Source organism: Typopeltis vanoorti, chromosome 2, assembly GCF_054136105.1.
Source record: "Typopeltis vanoorti isolate ZY-2024b chromosome 2, IOZ_Tvanoo_1.0, whole genome shotgun sequence".
In the NCBI taxonomy this organism is placed as follows: Eukaryota; Metazoa; Arthropoda; class Arachnida; order Uropygi; family Thelyphonidae; genus Typopeltis; species Typopeltis vanoorti.
Window position 1 is genome coordinate 82,368,645 of NC_143550.1, and position 24,158 is coordinate 82,392,802.

Here is a 24,158-nt window from a genome sequence, read left to right on the forward strand (position 1 = left end):
CACTGGATGAAATTCCATTCCATTTTTTTTTTTGCATCCCACCAAATACTTGCAACACATATCACAAGTAATAAGGAATAATTATCAGGAAACATGTCCAATGTGAAGAACAGATCCGTATGTAAGAAAATTGCAAAGATTTTTATATTCAAGTTAGTGCATATCTTTCCTTAACAACTGTTTTCAATGATGTGAAATGAAAAATTTTGAACATAAATCCTGACTTGGAACTTCTTTATAGAGCAATTATGAACTACAAACCATCAACTTCCTGAATAGGTCCCAGTCCATCATCTTTGTTGCTTTGTGATTGTTGTTCTGATTCTTCACTATCATCTCCAAAATCGAGAGAAGGGCATATTTCAGCTAAGGAATAAATAAAATATCCTAATTTTAACATCGGTTATAAACAATTCATATATTCTTTCAACTTATGTTCAAAGACCAATAAAATAAAACTAGTTTTATAATTTTAATGATTTTAAAAGGTGAAACAAATGTGTTTTGATCATCATGTTAAAAATTTTTGGAAAATAATGTAATCCTAATGTAGGAAATATCTTCTTGCCAGAGAAAATAAAATAAATCCTTGTTACAAATATACAAGCAAACTTTTGATATATTTGAAAGAGAAGTGTGGCTGGATGATCAGTTGTTTTAGCAGTACAGACATGCTAAAGTGTTCATTGATTTACAGTAAAATTTCATCATTTCATGGTCTTTACACCTGGTTGTCCAGCAGAAGTTGTGAATTACATGCATTGGCAAGTTAGCACAATGAGTGCAGGCCAAGCAATTATCATTGGAGACTTCAACTATGTGGATATAGATTGGAAGGAGGAAAAAAAAAGCACATGGCAAAATGGAAATGGAATTTATACACTTACTTAGGGATAATTACCTGAAACAGCATGCGATGAAGGGGACCTGGGGTTTGAACACTGGACCTGGTAATAGCATCAGAAGGTTTATCTATAACTACAGAAGCAACTCTACCTCCAATTGGGGAAAGTGACCATGCAGTCTCGTCCTGGGAAGTTGCTCAACATATAGAATTCTCAGCCAAGAAAGGGTTTATGTGGAACTACAAAACTGGCAATTATGACAAACTTAGGAGGCAACTTGGAGCAGTGCCGTGGCATAAGAAGCTACATAGAATCAATGTCAAACAATCTCTGACTGCTTCCCCGAGGCAAATATCCAGAGTCAGGAGGATAAACTGAGTAGGGATTAAGTGGATGAGTAGCAATAATAAAGCAGGAGCTGAAAAAAAAAAAAACCATCGTTGAAGGAATGTAAACAAACAAGTGATCAGCATGCTCAATAGCAATATATAGCACAAGTAACAAGTATGGAAAGGAAGGCTAATCAGATTCTGAGAGAAAATTAAGTTAAGCAGGCCAAAGTAAATCCAAAAGAGTTTTTTTGCTATGTAGCAAATAAGAGAAAGAATGATTATGGAAAGATAACTTTACTCAATGCTGATGGTAGGAAAATAACAGAAGCAGAAGAAATAGTTCAGTTACTAAGTGATCACTTTGCAAAGGTATATCATCCACGTGGTGACTTTACAGTTACTGAGGTGTCAGAGACTGATGCGAGAACTGAGGTAGATGAATGGGAGATACTCAGTATATTGAAAAATATCAATGTGAATATAGCAGTGGGCCTAAACAGTATGTCAGCTTATGTGCTATGAGAATGTTCAGGTGATCTCTCACTGCCTCTGACAAAGTTGTTTAATCTAAGTCTCAGCACTGGCAAGGTTCCAAGGGAGTTGCATTACAAAAAAAAAAGGTGGCTCCAAAACCAAAGCAGCAAATTACAGACCAATTAGTATCCCTGGAGTGGTGGTTAAAGTATTGGAAAAGTTGTTTAAAATTCAGGAATGGGTGGATAGGAATATGATACTCTATAGGGGACAGCAAGGCTTTGCAAGGTCCTGCCTCAGTAATTTATTCACATTTTATAATAAGGTGACAGCAGAATTGGATAAAGGAAATGACTACACTATGATACTGCTGGATTTTGTAAAAGCATTTGACAGAATATGACACAGAAAATTATTACATAATCTGGAAGAAATGGGAATGGATGAGGTTGGTTGCATGGATGGGGTGGATGTGGGGAGGGTGGTATATGATGGAGTGGAATCAACGTGAATGAAGGTGACTAATGGTTTGACCCAGAGTTCTGTACTTTAATTTGTTCATTAATCACAGAGAGGGAGGAAGGTCTGAAGGGGGGGGGATATTCAGTTGTTTGTTGATGATGGCTAAACTGGAGAGGGAAATAGTTGATAATGGTGATATAGATATCTTGCAGGATGATTTAAATAAATTTGAACTCTGAGCAAAGAATATTGCAGGAAACTGGTGAGGCTAGGAACTTGGGATAATGGTGAACAGAGAGTAGAGGATATATTGAAAAAGTTGGTAAAATAGCCCAAAGAATTACCCGGATGGTGAAAAATGCTAACAAGTAAAGATAAGGAAGTTATTATCCCTCTTTATAAGGCCATGATTCAGCCACATCTTGACTACTATGAACAGATTTGGTCACCTTGGGGGGACCAGAAAGTGGTAGAGAAGATTCAGAGACTAGTGACCAAGCTCGTGAGAGGTCTGTGGAATGTTCCCTATGAGGATAGACTGAAGGTGTGTGGGTTGTAGAGTTTGGCTGACAGGGGCGAAGAGAGGAGATATGATAGAAAAATGTAAGTTACCAAATTAATTCTATAAGACTAACACAAAAGAAATTTTTCAATACATGGGAAGTAGGGAGAAAACAAGAGTTCAGAATTAGAAGTTGTCGAAGGATGTAGTTGGTATGGGTGTGCAGACTAGGTTCTTTACTTGGAGAATGGTGAGTGGAATGGACTGCCAGAGTTTTGTGTTAATAGGTAGTGTGGGTCTCCTACAATGGTTCTTTTGACTCCATGAAGTACCTATATAAATAATAATAATTATCAAACCAAAGCTTTAGCGATAAGCAAATAGTTTAAAAATAAATGTATTTTGTTTAAAGGATCACATGCAAAAGGTCAGTGAAACTATAGTAAATGCTATTATAACAAACTCCCGCCAAAACCTGTATGTGGCTGTATGCTATGATGTCTATAATCCATTATAGTTCAGTGAACTCAAAGCAAATTACCATGTACTCATAAACTGGTGACTGAGATTAATGACTCAGTTTATGCAGGTAGTCTTGTAAAAAATAATTTTTTCTATTTTTTTTTAAACTAAAAATACAAGTTTTTAAACTTGTATAAGTTAAAACATGCACAGTGATTGCCATAAATTAAGGAACAAAGAGAAAACCCATTAACTCAAAAACTGTATGATGAATTTTTATGCAATTTAAGCAGTATGATATGAGATGTAAAAGAAACACCCATAAAAGTGTAAATAAATAATTTAATTCAGTAACAAACAGATACATGAAGACAGCGGTCAAAAACAAGAGGGCAAAACAGGACTGTCAAAGTGCCTCAAATAATGTTGTCACCCATCACAGCAATACAGAGTTCACAATGTTGGTTCATGCTGTTTATAATGGGATCGAAGAGCTCAGTTGGTAATATCATTGCACTGCAAAAATCTCCTTGGTCCCTAAAGTTTATTTTTATTTTTTGGGAAGGGGGGGGGGGGTCGAAAGCAGCAACATTCTACCTAAAGCATCCCAGATGTGCTCAACAGGATTAAGGTCAGGAGACCATGCACATACATGCAATAGTCTCTTCTTGAAGATAATGGTCCATGAGTTTCAATCAATGAGGATTTATTGATCTCCCCATCACACCCACATACTGATGGACATAGGAGAAGGACCCCATCTCTAAGTTGCAGCAGCCATGGTTCTACTAGGAAGCACATACAGGTTGGTGGATCTGCCCAATGCAATGCTTCCTCAAACCATTGTAGGATATCTGTATTAAAATATTCAAATATCTCAGAAGTTAAAAATATATTAAATGAATTAAAAGTTAGAAGTTAATAACTTTTTTTTGTCAAGTAGTTAAATAAACATTTGTTTAATTTTGTATATAGTGAGCAAGACGTTCTGCAATGTTCTTCTTATCTTTGGCTACCAGTCTTGCTTAGATATAAAATAAAACTTTTCAAGTTAGTTATTAGAGCTTCAGTGTGATTTTGTATGAGCTGTCAAAGTTTTGTAATGTTGGTACTGATTGTAAATGGACAAGCTTTGTTTACAAAATGGCAACAGCAAGAGATATGAAAGTTTGCTGTATTATTAAAAGGGATTAAATCAGCTTATCTCAGTGCATATGAAAAATGAGAAATGAAAAACAAATTCTGGCTGTTTCATAATGAAATTATAATTAAATAACTTTTTTGCTATGAACTGTGAAGAAAGAACTTTGTCTTTTCAAGCCCAATACTGGAAAGCAGTAATAACAGCAGCATAGGATGGTAGACTTGAGCAGAAGTTTCTCAATTGCATTTCCAAGCATTCATGGAAGAAAAAAGAATGTTCTGAATACTGCTAGGCATTCAGTTTTTTGAAGAGTAAGGAAAGGAACACAGCATGAGAAAAACTGTGGGTTTCTGTGTCTTCAATATATGAAGATTGGGCAGAAATTGGAACAAAAGTTAGAAATAGAGACAAAGAAAATATATCCTTTTATGAGGAGATAAGTGTGAAGTTTATTGTAGTCATTAATCCATATAGGATTTGTTTTAATTGAAGCTGAAAGGAACTTAATTACAATTCATGTAGAATGGATCTAGCAAAGTTTGGTTATTTAGGATTCTCAGTCTGATATGTTTTTAGTTATTACTTTAGAAGCTTTCATAAAAAAGGCAAGGTTGTTCTGAAGTGACAAAACTATTGATTATGTTTTACTAAGAATGCTGAGACTTTCATATAGAAAGTTAATTCATTCTAAAGTGATGCTATGTTTTTAGTAGTCTATTCAGTGGGGGTTTGCTGTTATGTTCATATAGAAAGTGAAATTATAGAAACATCTTGGATGAAGACAAGACATATTTTATTCAATGTTCTGTGATTTTAAGATGCAAGAAGAATTTGCTTGTCCCGTGTTGCCGTCGTATACAGAGTAGTTTTGTTTTGTGTTAATCTTTCTCTTGTGTGAACTCAAGAAAGAAATAAAAGTTCTATGGAAAACAAGAGACTAACTTTTCAGAAGTTTTGTAAATATAACACATAGTGCACAATTTTCTTTTTTATGCGATAGAAAGGAAATTGTGCACTTTTAAATGTTTTTCTTCTTGTGATTTGAAGAATACATGATACTTTTGTAGATAAGTTGTGTTGATCTGATGTACATATGTTTTTTTTTTTTTTTTATAAATTAAAGATTTTTATTTTTATTAAAAAGAATTTGAAGACTCAATCTTTTAATGGTTTAAGTGAGTTTAAAAAGGTGATTTAGAAGTTAGGTTACATATGAGATATCCTGGGATAGGAACTGGTGTTCAAGGTTTACTAAGAGCTTAGTTTCAATGTTTTCTTTTTATTTTGAATTTAAGAGCTTTTAGCCATTCAGAGCGTGTGAGTGAGAGAAGTAAAAATATGCACCCTCTTCCATACACCGGTACAATATAAATATCTTGTATATACTCCTGCCATCGTAAATGTCCCTTTCACATATATTAGAGGGATGAAGGGATGATAACATGTCTCTGGTTCTTTCCATATCTGAGCTTTGTAGAGCAAAGTGGGACTTGTCTTTAAACAATACCAATGCCCACTAGTCCTGGGTCAAGTTGACATTGAAGCCTGGTCCATTTCAAATGTTCTCTACTATGGTGTGGGCACAGGGGCATGCACTCCCCCAGTCATCTAGCACACAGACAACTTTCACGAGGTCTTCAGGGACAGGGGAAAGATGCAGATACTTATGTTCTTGTGAGTTAGATTATAGCTGATTTGAGTAGCATTCTTGTTTTACTGAGCAGATAATTGCAGATATTGGTCATCCACTGCAGCTGTAGCCCATGGCTTTTCTTCACTGTATCTCCAGGATGCTGTTTGTAACTGTTGAATTGGTTCCACACTCTGTTTCTCCAAAATGCATGATTTTATGCTGGCATATTTGCATATACAACTGACTGTGCCACTTTTACACAATGCACCAGATTTTCAAAGGTTCCCCCCTCCCACACACACACACCCAACTATGTTATTTCTCTTTGTTCCTTAATCATCAATTCATATTCAATGGTATCTCCATGGAATATGAAGACTCATTGTGGAAGACCCGAACCTATCATACCTCTCCTTAAACTCATTCACTATCAGGGAATTCACAACTAATTCGGGCAATCCATTCCACTCATTTAACTCCACACAAAAAATCTAGTCTGCATACCTCTATTAACCATACTCTTACACAACTTCCATGGATGGCTCCTAATTCTCTATTTGTCCTATATTGAAAAATTTCCTTTGTATAAATTTTATAAAAAACTCTTTAATATCTTAAGATTTCTATTACTGTATTTAATCAAACATAACTCGTACCCCTGATTTTACTTTATGAAAAAAGAAACTGAAGTTTCGCATATATCTTGCACACAAAAAAAGTTTAAAACTTTAAGAAATAGATAATAAATGTTGTTATGGCAGAAATAGTAGAAAACTTTTGAATGTGTGAAGATTGATGTGGTCGTTATTTCTAGTGGTTTTACACCTGTCTACAGCCCTTGGATGTATCATCAACAAACCATTCAAGGACTACATATGAAAATTCTATATGGAGTGGATGGCAGCTGGTGGCTACTACCTCACTCTTGCAGAAAAGAATAAGAGACCATCATCAGAACTGTTGTGCAACTGGATTTTGAGAGCTTGGGACATGATTTCAAAAGAAATAATTGCCAAGAGTTTTTTTAAAAAATCGGCATCTCTAATGCCCTAGATGGGAATGAAGATGATGCTATTTGGGTAGATTGACAATGCATATGAGGAAACTGCTCTCGAGACCAGAAGTGGCGATAGTGAATAGGAGATTCTTGGTAAGTCATATCCATTTTCAGTTTTTTTTTTTAAAAAATCATAGTGATCTTATGATTCCAAAATGATAAAAGGACAAGCAATGATGAAACTGTTTATTTTCATTTAATTACATAGGCATTGTTGCTACAGATTCAAATATATCGTGTGATGAGGGTGAGCAGCTGACAATTTAACTTTAATTTTGAGGGAAAACGTGCAAGTTATATTCAGTAAATATGGTATGTGCCCTCTTTTCTGCCTATCAACTAAACTTTGTAGCCCTACGCACCTTCAACCTATCCTCATAGGGAGCATTCCACAGACCTGTCACTCGTCTCTGAATCTACTCTACCACTTTCTGGTTCTCAGGTAACCAAATCTGTGCAAAGTAGTCATGATGTGGCATATATTTGAATAGCATCACAGAGAGGGATATTAACATCTCTAACTTCACTTGTTAGCATGTTTTTCACCATTCAGGTAATCCTTTGGGCTATTTTACCAACTTTTTCAATATGCCCTCTGAACTTCAACTGTGTTCACCATTATCCTCAATTTCCTAGCCTCACCAATTTCCTGCAATCCAGTACCAATGTGATACAGCACATGCAACCTTTTTGACCTGAAGTGCATAACATTACAATTTCAACATTAGCTTGACAATCATTCTTTAATACAATGCCAATTTATTTATATCACTCTGCAGGATATCTACATCACCTATAAATCAACTACTGCTCTCCCCAGCTTTGCATTATCAGCAAACAACTGAATATCCCCTCTTAAATTTTTCCTTCTCATTGATATACAAACTAACAAGTGGCCCTAATACAGAACTCTGAGTATTCAAATGAACCAACACCCCCCCCCATCCCAGACCCAAAATCCAATTTAATTTCCAATTTTGCTGGTTGTAATTCTTCAGTTATCATTAGCAAACACCCTACCTCCTGTCCTATTCCCTCTATCCTAACTGAAAATGCAATACCCTTTACATTCTATCCCACTGGCCTAGTTGGCTGAGCGGTTAGCGAACCCATTCTCCAGCCAAGAGGCTGTGGATTCAAATCCCAAGGGCATGGATGTTTGTGATTATCCTACTAACCATTTACCATGTGTACTGCTGTAAACCTGCATTCTGGCACAGAATGACCTTTGATGTCTTTGCACCATAAAAATCAAAAACATTCTATCTCAATAACTATATCATTTTCTGTCAACCAGGTCTCACTGATGCCTATAATTTTTGGCCAAGTAAAGCTGACCAATGCCCAAAACTCCTCTCCCTTATTTGCATTTTGTACATGCATTTCAACATCCTCTTGTACCCACTTTTGCACTTTCAAACTTCACTAAACAACACTTACACTTTCTCCAAACATCTAACTCCAAAACCATTTAAATGTAGTCTGCCAAACCTCGAACAAGCTGATGCTACAGTCTCCCTGGGAAGGGCCGCAAAAACTGTTTTAATTTTATCCATTAATTGGGCTTTTGTATTACTGGAAGTGCGATTGGTGTCTTTTTCAACTGCGCCCCATACAAAATAATCCATGGGGTTAAGGTCTGGGGAGTTTGGAGGCCAAACATTTGGACTGGTGAAGTCGTAGAAATTTTCAGACAACCATTTTTGACTTTTCCCAGAGGTGTGGCAAGGGGCCGAATCCTGCTGCCATACATACGGCCTACCATTGGCTACCCTTGTTATCCAGGGCTTGACTACAGTTAGCAACTCCACGAACAAAGCCCGAATTCCAATGCCAGGGTTCTTCAACACCTGTTCCTGCAGATTTGCGAGGAATTCTGCTGTACGAACGCAATCAGATCGTCTGCTAGGGATCTTTCTTCTTGCTACATCCTCGTAGTCACCATTGCAAGTCTCTAGTTCATGCCTGATTGTTTTTACTGTATTCAGGGAGCATTGGGCAGCAGTCGTAATATCCTTATTTTGATGGCGGGCACGAATCATCATGATACAAGTTATTCTCTTCCATGATTCAGGTGGGTTCCAGCTATCCATCCTTTCTGACATCTTGTATATGAATGAAGAAGGGTCCAAACTTTTAAATGAAGAGAAGTGTGTGTTAATACATGTAACTTACGGAAAAATATAATTAATTATAAATATGTCAAATTTATCCCGAACACCCTGTATTTTATAATACATAATTAAACTAATATGCATTAATTAATAAACATTGCATAGTGTATTAAGATATAAACCTTCAAAACTTGTATGAATTGTAAAATTTTTGAATTCAATCATGTAGTGCATACCTCTTCATGTTTATCTAATGTTATTAATTTCTGTTATAGGCAGTTAAAGTGGAACGTCCACCAATGCATGAATATATCAGAAGACTTTTATATAAAGATCTCACCAAGAATAATACTGAAAAGGTAATAATTTTCAGACAAAAAAAAAAAGTTACATATATAAATATAACTCTGTTATTAAATATATCATAAGTATCACGCTGAAAATTTACAGTTTCACTTAATTGGATGGAGAAATGAATTTTATGGCCTAGTGTGAGACCTAGTGTGAGTGTGTGTGTAGAAAGTATTTTACCTTGGGTATAATAAATGTTAAGATACCAAGCTATTTTATACCTGGTTTTACTCCATTTCCCAAGTAAGCAAACAGACAAACAAGTCAAGTTTGCGCCTGCAAGTGTTGCAAGTCTAGCTGACCCCTACACGTAGTGCAAGACCAGGGCAACGCATGGTAAAAGTAGAATAAGCTCTGATCACTAATCTTATTATTTACCCTTAATGCAAAGCACATCTCCTGGAGGAGATGTATGATGCTTTGTATTAAAAGCAAGGGGCCACTACCCAGACCGGTTTCGACCTTTATTGAGGTCTCATCAGTGGGAGTCAGGCTAGAAATACCAAGATTTTAGTAATACACAGCTCATATGAGGTCTGTATTACTAAAATCATTGGCTCATTAGCAATCATGGCTCTTCTTCTTCTCTGTCCTATCATACCAAGCAGACTAACAATAATAAACTTACACTCTTTATCTTCGCTTCTTCCAACAACACATTCATATTTTCTCTCAATGCATATCTCTCCCCTTTCAAATAATTTGTTTCTGCAATAACAATCCTCTTTCAGTTCTTCCTTCAAACTAACAGAATCATCATCAACTAACATCCTTGATTTTTTGCAGCTAGGAAACATGCTTTCATCACTTGCTCATTAAGTATACCTATTATCAAATCTCCATACATTACATTAGCCAGGAGCTATCAGCCTGAGGGAACTTTTGGCCTCAAGCACCACATGTCGTCACTGGGCACAGCCCTCTGTGACTGTCTGCCACATTCTGGTCTCCAGCCTGATAGCCCGCAGGTCCTTCTTCTGATCTGCCCATCTCCTTCTCGGTCTCCCTGATCGGGGTAGGGCCTCCCACACTTGTCTCACAGTCCTTTCAGGGCCCATACGGTACAGGTGTCCGAGCCACTGAAGATGCAAGGCCTGCAGCCCCACCAAGACATCTGCCGAGTTGTATAAAGCATGTATGGCAGCATTGGACCGCCTCCTTATGACTCCATCTGCCATGACCCCTCCATAGATATGTCATAGCATCTTGTTCTCGAATACTCTCAGGTGATTGGCTTGTCTCGCCGCAAGAGTCCACGCTTCAGCACCGTAGAGGAGAACAGGCCTGATCAAAGTCTTGTATAGTCCCAACTTTGTAGTCCAAGACAGCAAGCGTGAGGCGAAAAGGGGACGCACCTGATAATAGGCCACATTTGCAGCATTTACCCAACTCTGGACATTCACCTCAACCCTGTTGTCCTCAGTCATGAAAGAACCCAAGTACCCAAATCCCTTCACCCTCTCAAACTGTGCAGCTCCTTCCAGATCCCGAGCAGCACGGTGACTGATAAAAAGGTATCCCGTCCTCTCATTATCCATCTTCAGGCCAACCTCCCCTGCAGCCGCCTCAATAGCAGTAACCAATGTCACTGCACCATTCTGCCGATGTGCCATGACGCTCAGGTCGTCTGCGTAGCCAAGAATTCCAACTTGCACCCCCCCCATGTCGACTCCACCTGCCACTTGCTGTGTGTTTCTAATTACTTTTTCCAACACTAGATCGAAGAGAATTGGAGAAAGCCCATCACCCTTATCCACACCAGTCTGCACCTGAAACGAGCCTGACTGATTACCCCCCTGCCCCCACCCCGCTCTCGAACCAGCAACGCACACCTGCACCACTCCTCCAACACCTGCCACATTCCTGCGTGTACCACTGAGTCATAGGTCCCCAGAATAACAGCATCATTAACTAACATCCTTGATTTCAAGTCCACGAAAACACCACGAACCTCCTGGCCACATTCCCAGCACTCCTCAAAATCCCGGCGCAGTGTGAAGAGTTGGTCCACTGCAGAACTTGGGGGGGAGGGGGTCACCAAGGCACTCCTACGCACACAGTGTGAGGCACTAGCATAATGCTAGACAGCACCCCATAGCCAGTCGACAGCAGTGAGATGCCCCCATAGTTGCTGTATTGAGCCTTATCTCCATCATATACTGGGGTGACCAGCGACTTCCCCCACCTGTCTGGCAGCTGTTCTTCTCACCAGATCATCAAGATGAGCCGGTGCAGCCGCTCAAGCAGGACGTGCCCACCATTCCTAAGGAGCTCTGTTGGCATGCAGTTCACCTCTGGAGCCCCATTATTTTTCAGCATGCGGACAGCATGAACAATCTCACTAAACGTCGGCTCTTCAATAAATGGCCGAACAGTCTGATAAGGATGATAATCCCCCAATATCGACGTTCCAGCATTGACATTCAGCAAGTTCGCGAAATATCTATGCCACCTAGCGAGAGCATCCCTTGAGTTTGTTAATAGATCTCCACTCTCATCTCCCATGGCCGCTGCCTGTGTCTGGGCACCACGCATGGCCCTGCTCTCCCAGCACATCTCCCATCCACCACTCGTTACCCCATTTCTCTCCACACTAGCCACCCTCTCACCAAGACACTTCCGCTTTTCCCTGCGTAGACATGTATTCACCACTCCTCTCACCCTCTCATATGCAGCCTTCTTCCTGCTATCTGCCAGGCAGTTCAACAGCACCCCCCCCCCCTCGCCTCGTCACACTCTCCACCAAACCATGCTCCTTTCTCTCTCTCCCCCACAGCCCTCGAGGCAGCTAACACGACCGTATTTTTGATGGTGTCCTACATCCCACCTGGATCATCCTCTTCCTTCTGTAACTCCCCCAAACAACTCTGCAACTCCAACTGGAAAGCCTGCCCACCGCCCCCGACCCATCCAGGCCCCACACCAATCGTATGGTAGGACACGCAGGCCTCTGAACCGCAACTCTATGCCTGAAATTGTAGGCTACCAGATAGTGGTCACCATCTCGATCCGCTTCTCTGAAACTTCTCACATCCGAGATGGAGCTGTGGTGACGTTGATACACTAGTACATGGTCTATTTGGTTTGCTGTTCTACCGTCCAGCGATTTCCAGGTCGGATCCTGCCATCATTGCACTCTCCATGTAGGCTCTCACCACCCACATAAGGGCGCCACACATGCTCTCTCTCTCTCTCTCCCCAGCCTCGCGCCTAAATCTCCCGCCACCAGCTTGATGCCATAGGACGGTAGATTAGCAAGTACGCTCGAGCACTTTGTAGAAACAATCCCCAGCTTCCCCCGAGCTCTTCACAGTAGGCGCACAACAGTTCACAACAGACACGTCCAGAAAACGTCTCCCAACTCCAATAGTACACAGCCGATCATTCACAGGTTTAAAATCCAAAACACCACACAAAAATTCATCACCAACTAAAAACGCAGTTCGGAGTACTTTTTGTCCTCTGTCATCACCACTATAGTATAGCGTGTACCCCTGATTGCGGGATGAGCCATGTCCTGGCCATCGCGCCTCTTGTACAGCACAAAGTCCAATTTTATACTGTCGTAAGACATTCGTCACATTAAAAAGAGCTCCTTCTTTCACCAAACTATGTATATTCCAGGTCCTAAAATGATTAATAATCATCGTCGCAAAGGCGTCCGAATTCTGAGGCTTCTGTGGTGCTCGTTTCATAACCAATAGGGTTTTTACAGGAGGGGTGGTTGGCCCCTCGCTAACCCTCCCCATGAAATCTCCATACAATACCTTATCCTAATTTTCAGTTTCTCGCACTTTCATACTTCATGAATTTATATTTTCTTTTATTCTTCCACCTACTATACCACACAACAATCATTTCTCTAATCGCTGTAGCTCCCATTTTGTCCTGTGAAGAATGCAATGTAAACACATGCTATTTCATTCCTTACTATCACTTCATCATCCACATTACTTTCAGCCATTTCTTAAACATGCTCATTCACTACTTCCGATTTGGTCAGAACACTTTCTCAATCTTTGCTTACATTGTTAACATTCGTCAATTCATTTTCTCGCTTTCCACATGACTCGCATTTCTTGCCCTGGCACACAAAACATTTATGGCAAAATTATTATTATTAGGAATGCTCCTGCAATGACTCATTGAGATTAGGCCCCATTTAGATAGCATACTTAAGTACCTCTCATACCTCTACTTGAACACATTTACTGAAGAAACAATCACAGCAGCAATCAATCCTTGAACCTCACACTCTTCCTAATAAAATCCCTAGCAGCTCCAGGGACGACTTTGAATTCTGTTTTCTCATTTATAAACTGCAATTGTCTAAACTGCCTGTGTCTATACTGTAAGATCACTTTCATGTTTCTATATTTCTCTCTCTCTTCTGTCCATTCCTTAAACTATGAAGACCACATTCCTGCAATCTGTTCTCATATGCATAATTCCATAGGTCATTTATCATCTTGGTTACTCGCAAGCTAATCATTTCAGCCTGTCTCCCTGGAATCTGGGTGACCATATTTGTATACAGTAATCTGAATATGGTCTTATCAAAGCAAACAAAGTTTGTATGCGAAGTAAGTCATGAAGTTACTTCATGTGTAAACTTTGTTTGCTTGCGCTTGGATAAAGGATGAAACCAAGAATATAATTTCTTGGAATCTTTAATTAATAATATAACCAAGTGAAAATAAAACTTCCATCATCTATCTCTAATCCAGAGTATTTTAGTATTAAGGTGTGACACCTTTCAACTACATTTATATGGGAAATATGACTTCTGCATTACTTCAACCTTGGTATCCCTTGTGGGTCTGACTCCTAGTGATAGTAGCTTGTTTCCTGGGGAGTAGAGAGAGAGAGAGAGAGAGAAAGCTTTTGCTTGGTGGCTGGGTTTTGCCTGTCACTTGGAGGAACAACCACTGAGTTTCCTTTCCTGGAGTGATGAGTTTAGTAGTGATCTTTTAGGGTCATTAATTGAGATTTAGAGTGATCTTGTAGATTACTCAAGAGTTTTTGGAGAGGTATCCTCATACTTATACATACCTCAACAAAGTTCGAAACTGATCCTTCCCATAATACATAGCATTATAAATGTCCATAACACTATTTGCCTTGCATTATGGGATACTAGGGCAATTGACATGAAATCATTAGCCTCTATAAGTATATATAAGTAGCCTAGTTGTGAAGTTACTTCATGTGCAATCTTTGTTTGCACTTAGATAAAGGATGAACCAAGACTATAATTTTTTGGAGTCTTTAATTTATAGGATAACCAAGTGAAAAAACTTTCAACAAGATTAGGGTTGTGAATCCTTCATATGTCTGCTAGTGAAGCATTATTAAGCTATACTATTTAATTGTGCATATCCTGCTTTTCCACTTCTAGGGGTCACCTCCAATTTTGTGTAATGTGGGGTGTTCAATATAGTTCAAGTCTGGCTGCAATTCCTGGAAGAATCATCATCTAACTGTTCTGATAGATGGAGCACATACATCTATAACATCCACAGTATTGCCAGTCTGTTGTCAAGACTTTCCCCTTCTGCAGGGAGAGGATACAAAATAAGAACCCCTCTTCCAGCCTTTTAAGCCTTCCAAGCTTCAATAAGATCGGAGCAAATATCATCTGTTAAGGTTTTTTATATTCTTATATCTGCAGAAATAGATCTCCTGGAGAAACAACAACCTAATATTATGGTATACACATACATTTAATGAGGCTAAGCTGAAGGAAGATGAAATGATTAGTGAAGTGGAACTGGTAAATTTTTGATTTTGTTCCTTTTTTTCTTTAAGATTTTTTTTAAATTTCTTCTATTTATCAATATATATATATATATATATATGTATATTTTTTTTCTACTTTCGTTAGAGTGAAAAAGTAAAGGGGTGTTCATCACAGGCCTGGAATATTATAGGAATGCAAGACAGTCTGATAGTATTAAGAGAAGATAGATGGATAGTATGAGAGACAGACAAGGCCTCAGCTCTTCTATATCAAGTAGCCCAAAGACTCCCCTTTTTCACTAGTCTGAAGACCAACTGAAACTGAAATCCAAAGATGACTGGTGGTTAGACTTATCTAAGTTAACTGCCTTGAGTTGGCCTTCTCTGTCTCGAATTGCTCTCCAGTTGACCATAAGACTACAGTGAACAAAAAAGATGGAACCATTTAAAAAACCTCTCAATAAAAACAGACAGAATTGTATCTCCCATGGTGAATATTGGATAATGTGGGTGGTTAACACCAACACCTAGCGAAAAATTTGGTACCTTCCTTCTTTCTAAATACAAAAATTGTCAGACTGAACAATAAAATTTCCACAATACAATATTGTAAAGCATTTGTATGATATTGCTGGTTTTCAATTCCATGTTTTTTCCTAACTTTACATATATTTTAACTCATTAATTATAAAAATCAAAATTAGCTTTCCATTGCTGACATGAGAAACTATTTGAATAAATAAATATCAAAGACTAGAGATCAGATATAAGAATTTTGAGGAAAATTAGAAGTGAACAGATGGCATCACTGGCAGACCCATGTTAAAAGTGAAGATATCAGAACAGATACTGACATTATTTCAGAAAAAAGGTGAACTAAGCTGACCCACTTAATGTGAATGAGAGATGAAAGAGCAAAACAGACATCTGCAGGAAAAAGGGAGACAGGAAGAGTACCCAGAGGAAGATGAAGATACAAATGGATGGGCAGATGTAGTTAGGAGTGTTATCAGAGATCTCGCAACTAATGGGCTAATTTGGAAGAAAAAAAAACTGTTGAGAGGAAATCAGCAATGACATAGTTATTGTGTTGCACTAATTATCTGGATACCCAGATAGGCAACATCCCTTGATATATCAAAAATATATTAGGATCTGTTATTTTGAAAGTACTATTATAAAATATTATTAAAAAGTTATATTCAATTTAATATAATTTTTTTAAATGTTAATCCTATCCAAGAAAGGTTGTACATCTATCATCTATTTAGTACTATGGATGGATCAAGCATTAGATAATTTTATAAGGGAAGAATTTTTTATTACCCAAATGTAATACTACTACTGCATGGCAACAGCTCCATAGGGTCCTAGGATTCATCACAGTAGCCAACTACACTCATACACAATGAAAATATATATCTGATAATTGTGTTCTCTGGATGGTTTAACTATTTTACAGGGACAAGAATCTTGCTATGAGACATTATTATACTGATTAACTCATCTTCAGTTGAGTTAATAAGTTAATACCCTAATAAAATCTTTCTGCATCCCAGATAGGATTCAAAACAAGTCTTTCCAACCAAAGCAGTGGTGTTACTGACTGAGCTAAGACGTCTCGCCAACATGAATTACACTCATACACATTCTGCTTTAAAAAACATAATAAAGTACATACACATCTATTTTTAGAGAAGTACATTCAACCTTAAGAACTACTATCCAAACTGAACAGAATCTCACCTAATTTTGGCTTCAGTTCATTAATGATATCCTGCACAACTTGCATGGCATCCTCTAGACTTTCATAGAGTTTTAGCTTTGGACGAAGTGCTGAGAGGGTATCTTTTACCATAAATTCTACTGTCACTGGAAAAGGATAATCTTCACTGTAAATGTCACAAGATTTTTTGTGCCAGTAGTAACGCTGCAGATGAAAATTAATCAAGAATTTTAATGTAATGTTTAATTTAAAAAATGTAAAGAATCTGTAATTAACTAGCAAAGGGAAGTTCTCAAGTTTTACGAGATTTTTGGTCAACAAATAGTTACATTTTTTATGTGAATTGCACATGAGAAGATCTTTAGAGTTGAAGAAAATTTCGTTTGGAGGCCACTCCGAGATGGTATTTTTGACAAACCCTATTTTTTTCAAAATCCCTTCATTGTGTGGTATGGCTATTGTGATATAGCCATACCATACAAAGTGAGATAATAATCCATACCAAATTACAGTAAGTTTTTTTTTTTTTTTGATAAGCTGTTATGCAGGTTTTTTTTTGTTCATTTTTATTTCATTGTATCAAACATAAATCTGGAGTTCATCTTTCAGAGCGTGTTCACTAAAGCACACAGATTCACTCAGTTTATGGGTGTGATAGTTTCTGATGGAAGAAGTATACAGCATGACTCTCTTTATCTTCAAGGAAAGTTAGGGAACACGGTTTTTCAAGATAAAGCAGGAAGTTTATTCTTCTATTTGTCTAACTATCACTACACCTATAAACTTTTTTAAAGAACGAAACCTGTGGTGCAATCATAATTAAAAGAAACACGTATTAACCACAGTGAAAATTATTTATTTGTAAATATTTCATCCTAAGTATCTTAGGACATCATCAGTACAGTAGTTTAAAACAATAATAGGAATAACATACAGTTAGGGCGCATGATTACAATAGAATCTCATTAAACGTGAGTAACGTGCTACAGAAGTTAAAAAATATATATATATATATATATATATATTTAACACAATTTTGTATGACAATTTCCCATACTTTAGGAATAGTAAGAATGTCGTTGCCGTTTAAGTTTGGTCTGTGTAGTAGGGCTTCAGAACTTTCTTTGTATAAACGTTCATGTTTATATAAAGATCTATGTAAAAGTTTAGACTTCCCAATGGATCCTATGGTTTGGATTTTCAATTCCATGTTGAGAGAGGCCAGATTTCTGCGGTTTAAAAAGACGAATGTGGTCTTGATGTTCCGATATGTGTTTCTGAACAGACCTACCTGTCTGTCCAAAGTAAGACAATTTGCATGAGCATGGAATCTCATAAATGCCAGGCAACATCAAAGGTGAGAGTTTGTCCTTAGGAGAAGGTAACAAGTTGTAAATTTGGTTGATAGGTTTGCAAGTAGTGGCAAAATTGTATTTCTTCATAATTTTAGAAAGACGTTCGGAGATGCCTTTAACGTAAGGTATGGGAATCCTATTGACTTCTTCCTGTCAAAACTTCACATCAAACCAAACAGGTTTAGTCATCAAGAAGTCAGTAATTAGACTTTGCTTTCCACTATGTTGCAATATTTTTCTTAAGTTCATAATATGGCGCTAAACAAATATCCAATTGTCTCGTGAATTTTCTCGAGCGCTCCATTGAGGGATCATTATCCGTAAAATAACTTCCTAACTTTCTTGCCAAGTCCAATCCTTCTGCTAATTTCTTTAAACTGAATTCTTTAAAGGATTCATCACAATCAGAATCTTCGGCAGAACTTTCCCCACCATCTATTAATTCTACCAGTTCCTCCTCATTTAAATCTGTTTCTCCATCAATTAATTCACTAATTTCATTTTCAACCATATTGCAAAAGCCCTCTCCACCAAAAATGTGTGCGGCTTTTATTATACGACGTGGCTCGGCATCCACTGGAGGTACGAAATTTTGTTCCATTATGGCTTCAGGCCTTATTTTTTTTCCAGCAAGCATTCAGCGTGGAGGGTTGTAATTCCTTAATGGACAGAGAAATAATTTTTACACAATTCAATATTGAAAACTCTTTCCACGCTTAAGGCAGTGTCATGTTTGGATTAAATTCCATTTTTTCCAAATTTAATTGAAATGTGTTTGCCGAATATATGTGACTTAAATGTTGATATTATTCCTTGGTCGAGTGGTTGAATAAGTGAAGTAGTATTAGGCAGCAAAAGTTATTTTAATATTCGGATGGCTTAAATATGTGGGTGGCCTGGTGTGTTTTCTAAAATTAGTAGAATTTTGAAGTCCATATTCTTTTTCTTTGTGTAACTTTCTACATCGGGTACAAAACACTTGAAAAACTAATTTTCAAACACGCTAGCTGTAACCCATTACTTTTTATTGGCCCGCCAATAAACAGGTAGGATGGACTTGTTGAGCCCTTTCATCGCACGAAGATTTGCAGATCGGTTAATAAACATTGGTTTTGTCATGTAATCACCTGATGTATTACTACAAAACAGTAGAGTAATTCTATCTTTGGAAACTATGAATCCAGGAGCTGATCTTTCATTTTTTCGAAATATAGGTGCGTTTTGGCATTTTTTTCCAATATAACCCAGATTCATCAACATTGAACACCTGGTCTGCACTGTAACCACCTTCTTTAATGATTTTTAAAAGTTCTGCTGGTTATTTCCAGGCAACTTCAACATCTGCTGATTCTCCCTGGATTTTAAGATTATACAAAGAAAACTTTTCAAAGTTTTCGAACGAACCCTTACTGGCAGAAAATCCATGCTGAGAGATTTCTTCTGAAGAATCTTGATAAAGTTCTTTTAAATGTTTATAAACTTTGAGAGCTTTTTGCTTAATAAGGTGTCCATCCAAAGGAATTTTCTTTTGAGTGCAATCTTCTATCCAAATCATTAGAGATTTCTCCATTTTTTCTATTGGAATATCGCGAACACGAGTAAAGCACTTTGCACTTACCGTTGACCCAGCAATAACACTTTCTCGGATTTTATGTTAATTTTGCTTGATTGTTCGAATTGTTGATTCATTTAAATTCATTTTTTAAATTTTATTTGTTATTTAAATTTAAATTATTTAAATTTTATTAAATTTCATTTGTTGCAAGGACAATCAGTTTGATTGTCCTTGCAACAACTCCTGGTTTTTCTCCAATTTTCAACCGATCCAAGATTTTAATTTTTTTCTTCGAGAGAAATGAAGTTCCCCTTCAATGTTGGTTTTCCCCCTTTCGTTGCAGTTTTGGTGGTCATTACAATAATTAAAATAAACTTTTACATAAAAAAAAAAAGCATTATATATGTATGTAACTCACCAGAAAATAAACTGCTCTGCTTGAGAATAGCACACTTATGATTTTAAATGTGCTTTCCTGGCAGACAATGAAGACAATTTTCAACAATAAACACTTTATACAGTAACTATGGCACTCGTGCCAGAGGTGGCACGTCTGAGAATTTTGCTGGCATGTCAACGATTTACAGGTGATATCCTTTTATACGCTTATAAATTATTCGAGTTTTTTTTTAATTGTTACAATATGTACAAGCTGAATTTTGTTTTACACAAGACAGCAGCTATAAAGACGTGCATATGACTGGTGCGGTATTAACAAAAGATCGCACGACCCAAAGACAAAAGAAACCGACAAGTGTTGAGTTGAAATGCTAATTCTCTTCAATCGAATTCCATAACATCTGAAATTGTCATAACAACATTCGCAACAGGGTGTCATTTATCGTTCCGATGGAACTTCTCATTACTGACTGGCTCAACTCACACAAACGTTTCAACCCTTGGTTGAATTTTATGGCTTCTTGTTTGCATTTGAGGTGGCAGGTGAACTCACACATTCATTAGATGACATGTTTCAATTCTTGGTAGTCTTTTATTTTAAGTTAATCTTTGTGATCTGTCATAATGACATCGAGAATTTCAAATGTAATAAAAAAAACACTTATTTCATAATTGAACAATAGTTTTTAGTTAGATACTGTGTTTCGGTGCAACATATGGTTTTGCTTACGTCTATACAGCGTAGTTTCTGTGAGAGGGGACATGTGATTTATTAGTTAGCGCCGTTTTTATTCCATCTGTTTCTAATTGTACTTGTACTATTTGTTGAGAATGACACAGACTGCAAAAGCCCTCTGTACAGTACCTTATTCAGTGATAACTAAATTCGATACTTATAACTACTTGCGCGATATGGACAGACACAAATTTAACAAAGATAAAATATAATTTTTAAGTCCCGCAGTGAAAAATATGAAAAAATAAAAAAAATTAAGGGTTACTAGATATTGCAGACCGCTTTGAACAAGGGATACCACAATTTGTAGACCGCGTTGTATAAGTACTGCATATGGCGCTATGAGGGTTACCTGTATGTATATATATATACACACACATACACACACACACACCGTATTTTTCAGACCATAAGACGCACCTTTTTACATAGAAAAATCGACTAAAAATTGGGGTGCATCTTATGGTCCGAAGGTAACATTAAAATACGAATCTTTACACCATACTGAAGCTGGTAGCAAAGTTCAATTACTGGCGCAATATGTTAATAAAATTAATAAGTACGCCACCAAAGGTAGGTACCTAAGTTATCTCGCTGCAAGTGGGTGAATCACCGATTTAGAGCATCAATAGTCATTAGTGTGCAAACATATGCACTTTTGTATGATTCATTTGCATTAATTTTTATAAGTTGTTAAAATTTTTATCTTAAAATTAGAAAAAATGAGCGTAAAACAAAATAGACTTTCATATAACGCGAGTTATAAATTAAATGTGACAAATTATTCAAAACAATATGGAAACAGAGCAGAAGAAAGACATTTTGGTCCACCACCAACAGAAAAAATGGTTTGTGAGTGGAGAAAACAAGTGGAACAATTAAAAGTGCTATGTAAACACAAAAAAACATTCTCTTTGCAGCTAGAAAAATGGTCAGAATTAGACATACAAATGAAAAATTGCATAACAAATCATCGAAACATGTAAATATCTGTTTCTAAGAAAATTATAATTTTTGAAGTGAAATGATGGGCAACTGCTAATGGAATTTTAGATTTTACCGGATCACCGTCTTGGTGTTTTAGATTTATGAAATGACACAGGTTATGCATGCATACAAAAACCACTCTAGCCCATAAAATGCTGGCTAACTATGAAGATAAAATTATAGAATTCCATAGATTTGTCATATCAGCGAGAAGGAAATTTAACTTTGAGCTTAATCAAATTGCGAATATGGATGAATTGCCTCTAACTTTTGATGTTCCTTCAAATCGGACAGTAGATTCAAAAGGCACCAATCAAAACAACAAGTCACGAAAAACTCACTACATTGTAGTTTTAGCTTGTTGCACGGACAGAACAAAACTACCCCCATGTTAATCTTCAAGAGAAAAACATTACCGAGATAGAACTCCTCATGCCATTATTATCCAAGATAAAGGCTGGATGGATGAAACAGGAATGAAATTATGGATACAAAAGATATGGGTAAAACGTCCAGGTGTGTTGTTTAAAAAGCCTGCGATGTTAGTGTGGGATCAATTCAGAGCACATAAAACAGAATCAACAAAGAAGCTTCTAAAAGAAATGAATACAGAATTAGCTGTCATTCCTGGAGGCCTTACAAGTCAATTACAACCCTTGGATGGATCTAGTTACAGCAACAGGACGTATGAAACGGTCAACAATTTCAGCAAGTATGTACCTGGGTGAAAAATTCATGGGAAGCAGTGAAAGAAGAGACGATTATAAAGTCATTTAAGAAATGTGGGATAAGTAATGCGATGGATGATGGATGGTACCGAAGATGACGCAGTTTTTGAAGGGAGTGACAACAATAGTTCAGACAAAAGTAATATGAACAGTGACATTAACAAGACGAGTGATAGTACTGAGAGTGAAGATGAACTGAATATTGCTAATACAAATGATTGTAACAATAAATAAAAATTAAGTAAGAATTTGTAAATATCTTTATATAAAAAAATATTAAATCGTCTCATAAATTTGGGGTGCGTCTTATCGTCCGAAAAATAAGGTATATATACTGTTTACATATTCCTGAAGATGGCCTCAACATGGAGGCTGAAATGATGATGCAGTTGCAATTGATAATAAATTTTTATTCTCCAGATAGTATTTTTTTATTTTACACACACACACACACACACACACACACACACACACACACACACACACACACACACACACACACACATTCATATTTATATATACTGACTATAACCGAGACTAGAATAACAATTAAATTTATTCAAAACGCAATATGTTTCATCAGATTGTCCGACTTCTTCAGGCGTGGGAACATAGAAAGAAAGTAAACACTATAAGAAACATTTTTATTGCTTTCTATGTTCCCACGCCTGAAGAAGTCGGACAATACGATGAAACATATTGCACTTTGAATAAATTTAATTGTTATTCCAGTCTCGGTTATAGTTAGTATATATAAATATATCCCAGTACCGAGTTAATACTACAAATTGGTATGTATATATATATATATATATACACACACACACACACACACACACACACACACACACACTGGGTGTGTGTATATATAAATAATAATTAATATAATAATATACATACATTATATATATATAAGTATGTCACCTTTGTTCATCCCATTTCTAAGAAGGGTGACAAATTCCTATGATCTAACTACTGCCCAATCTCTCTCTCTCACCTCAATTCTCTCCAAAGTAATGGAGAGAACCATCAGCATCCAACTAATAAATGAGGGCTAATATGGGTTCTTCAGCTGCTGATCAACAGGGGATCTGTTTAGATACGACACTCTTCTCTGGACAAATAAATACCATGGAAAAGTATAGTGAAAGCTAAGTTGTTGCACTTGATATCTTCAAGGCTTCTGACTGGGTCTGGCTCCATCATTTGGTCTGTCCCACGACCATGCAAATCGGTTGCCAGCTTTCTGATTGAATGCACACTGAATATGATGGTGGATGGTTTCTTGTCTCTCTCTCACTCATCCTCTTCCTTCTGTATATACTAATTACTGCAGTTAACCTCAAACAATACACAGTTCCACTGATGCGCTCCTCCTCTTCCTTGTTTTCATTTGACAAAGTTTGCACAACATAAACACCACAATATAACTTACAGAGCATCAACCTTTACTACCCTCAATTTTGACCTTTAAGCGATTTTTCAATGTGGTTCAGATAACCTTGTGAATATCATTGCTAACAAAACACAGTTCTGTCTTATCCCCAACAACTGTTT

General features: G+C 37.1%; 1 protein-coding gene across 8 annotated transcripts in view; it reads right to left on the minus strand.

Moving 5' to 3' along the window:
• Upf2 (UPF2 regulator of nonsense mediated mRNA decay) overlaps nucleotides 1-24,158 on the minus strand; it is a 705,876-nt gene that overhangs the window by 238,253 nt on the left and 443,465 nt on the right. For all 8 annotated transcript variants that reach the window (XR_016550243.1, XR_016550244.1, XR_016550245.1 and 5 more), the window contains 2 exons: nucleotides 16,862-17,045; nucleotides 262-366 (listed from right to left, as the gene is read on the minus strand). Coding sequence is in view for 5 of the 8 variants with exons in the window: in XM_090412106.1 (XP_090268232.1) it covers nucleotides 262-366; nucleotides 16,862-17,045 (289 nt within the window). In the remaining 3 variants the exon portion in view is untranslated. The remainder of the gene's footprint in view (nucleotides 1-261; nucleotides 367-16,861; nucleotides 17,046-24,158) is intronic.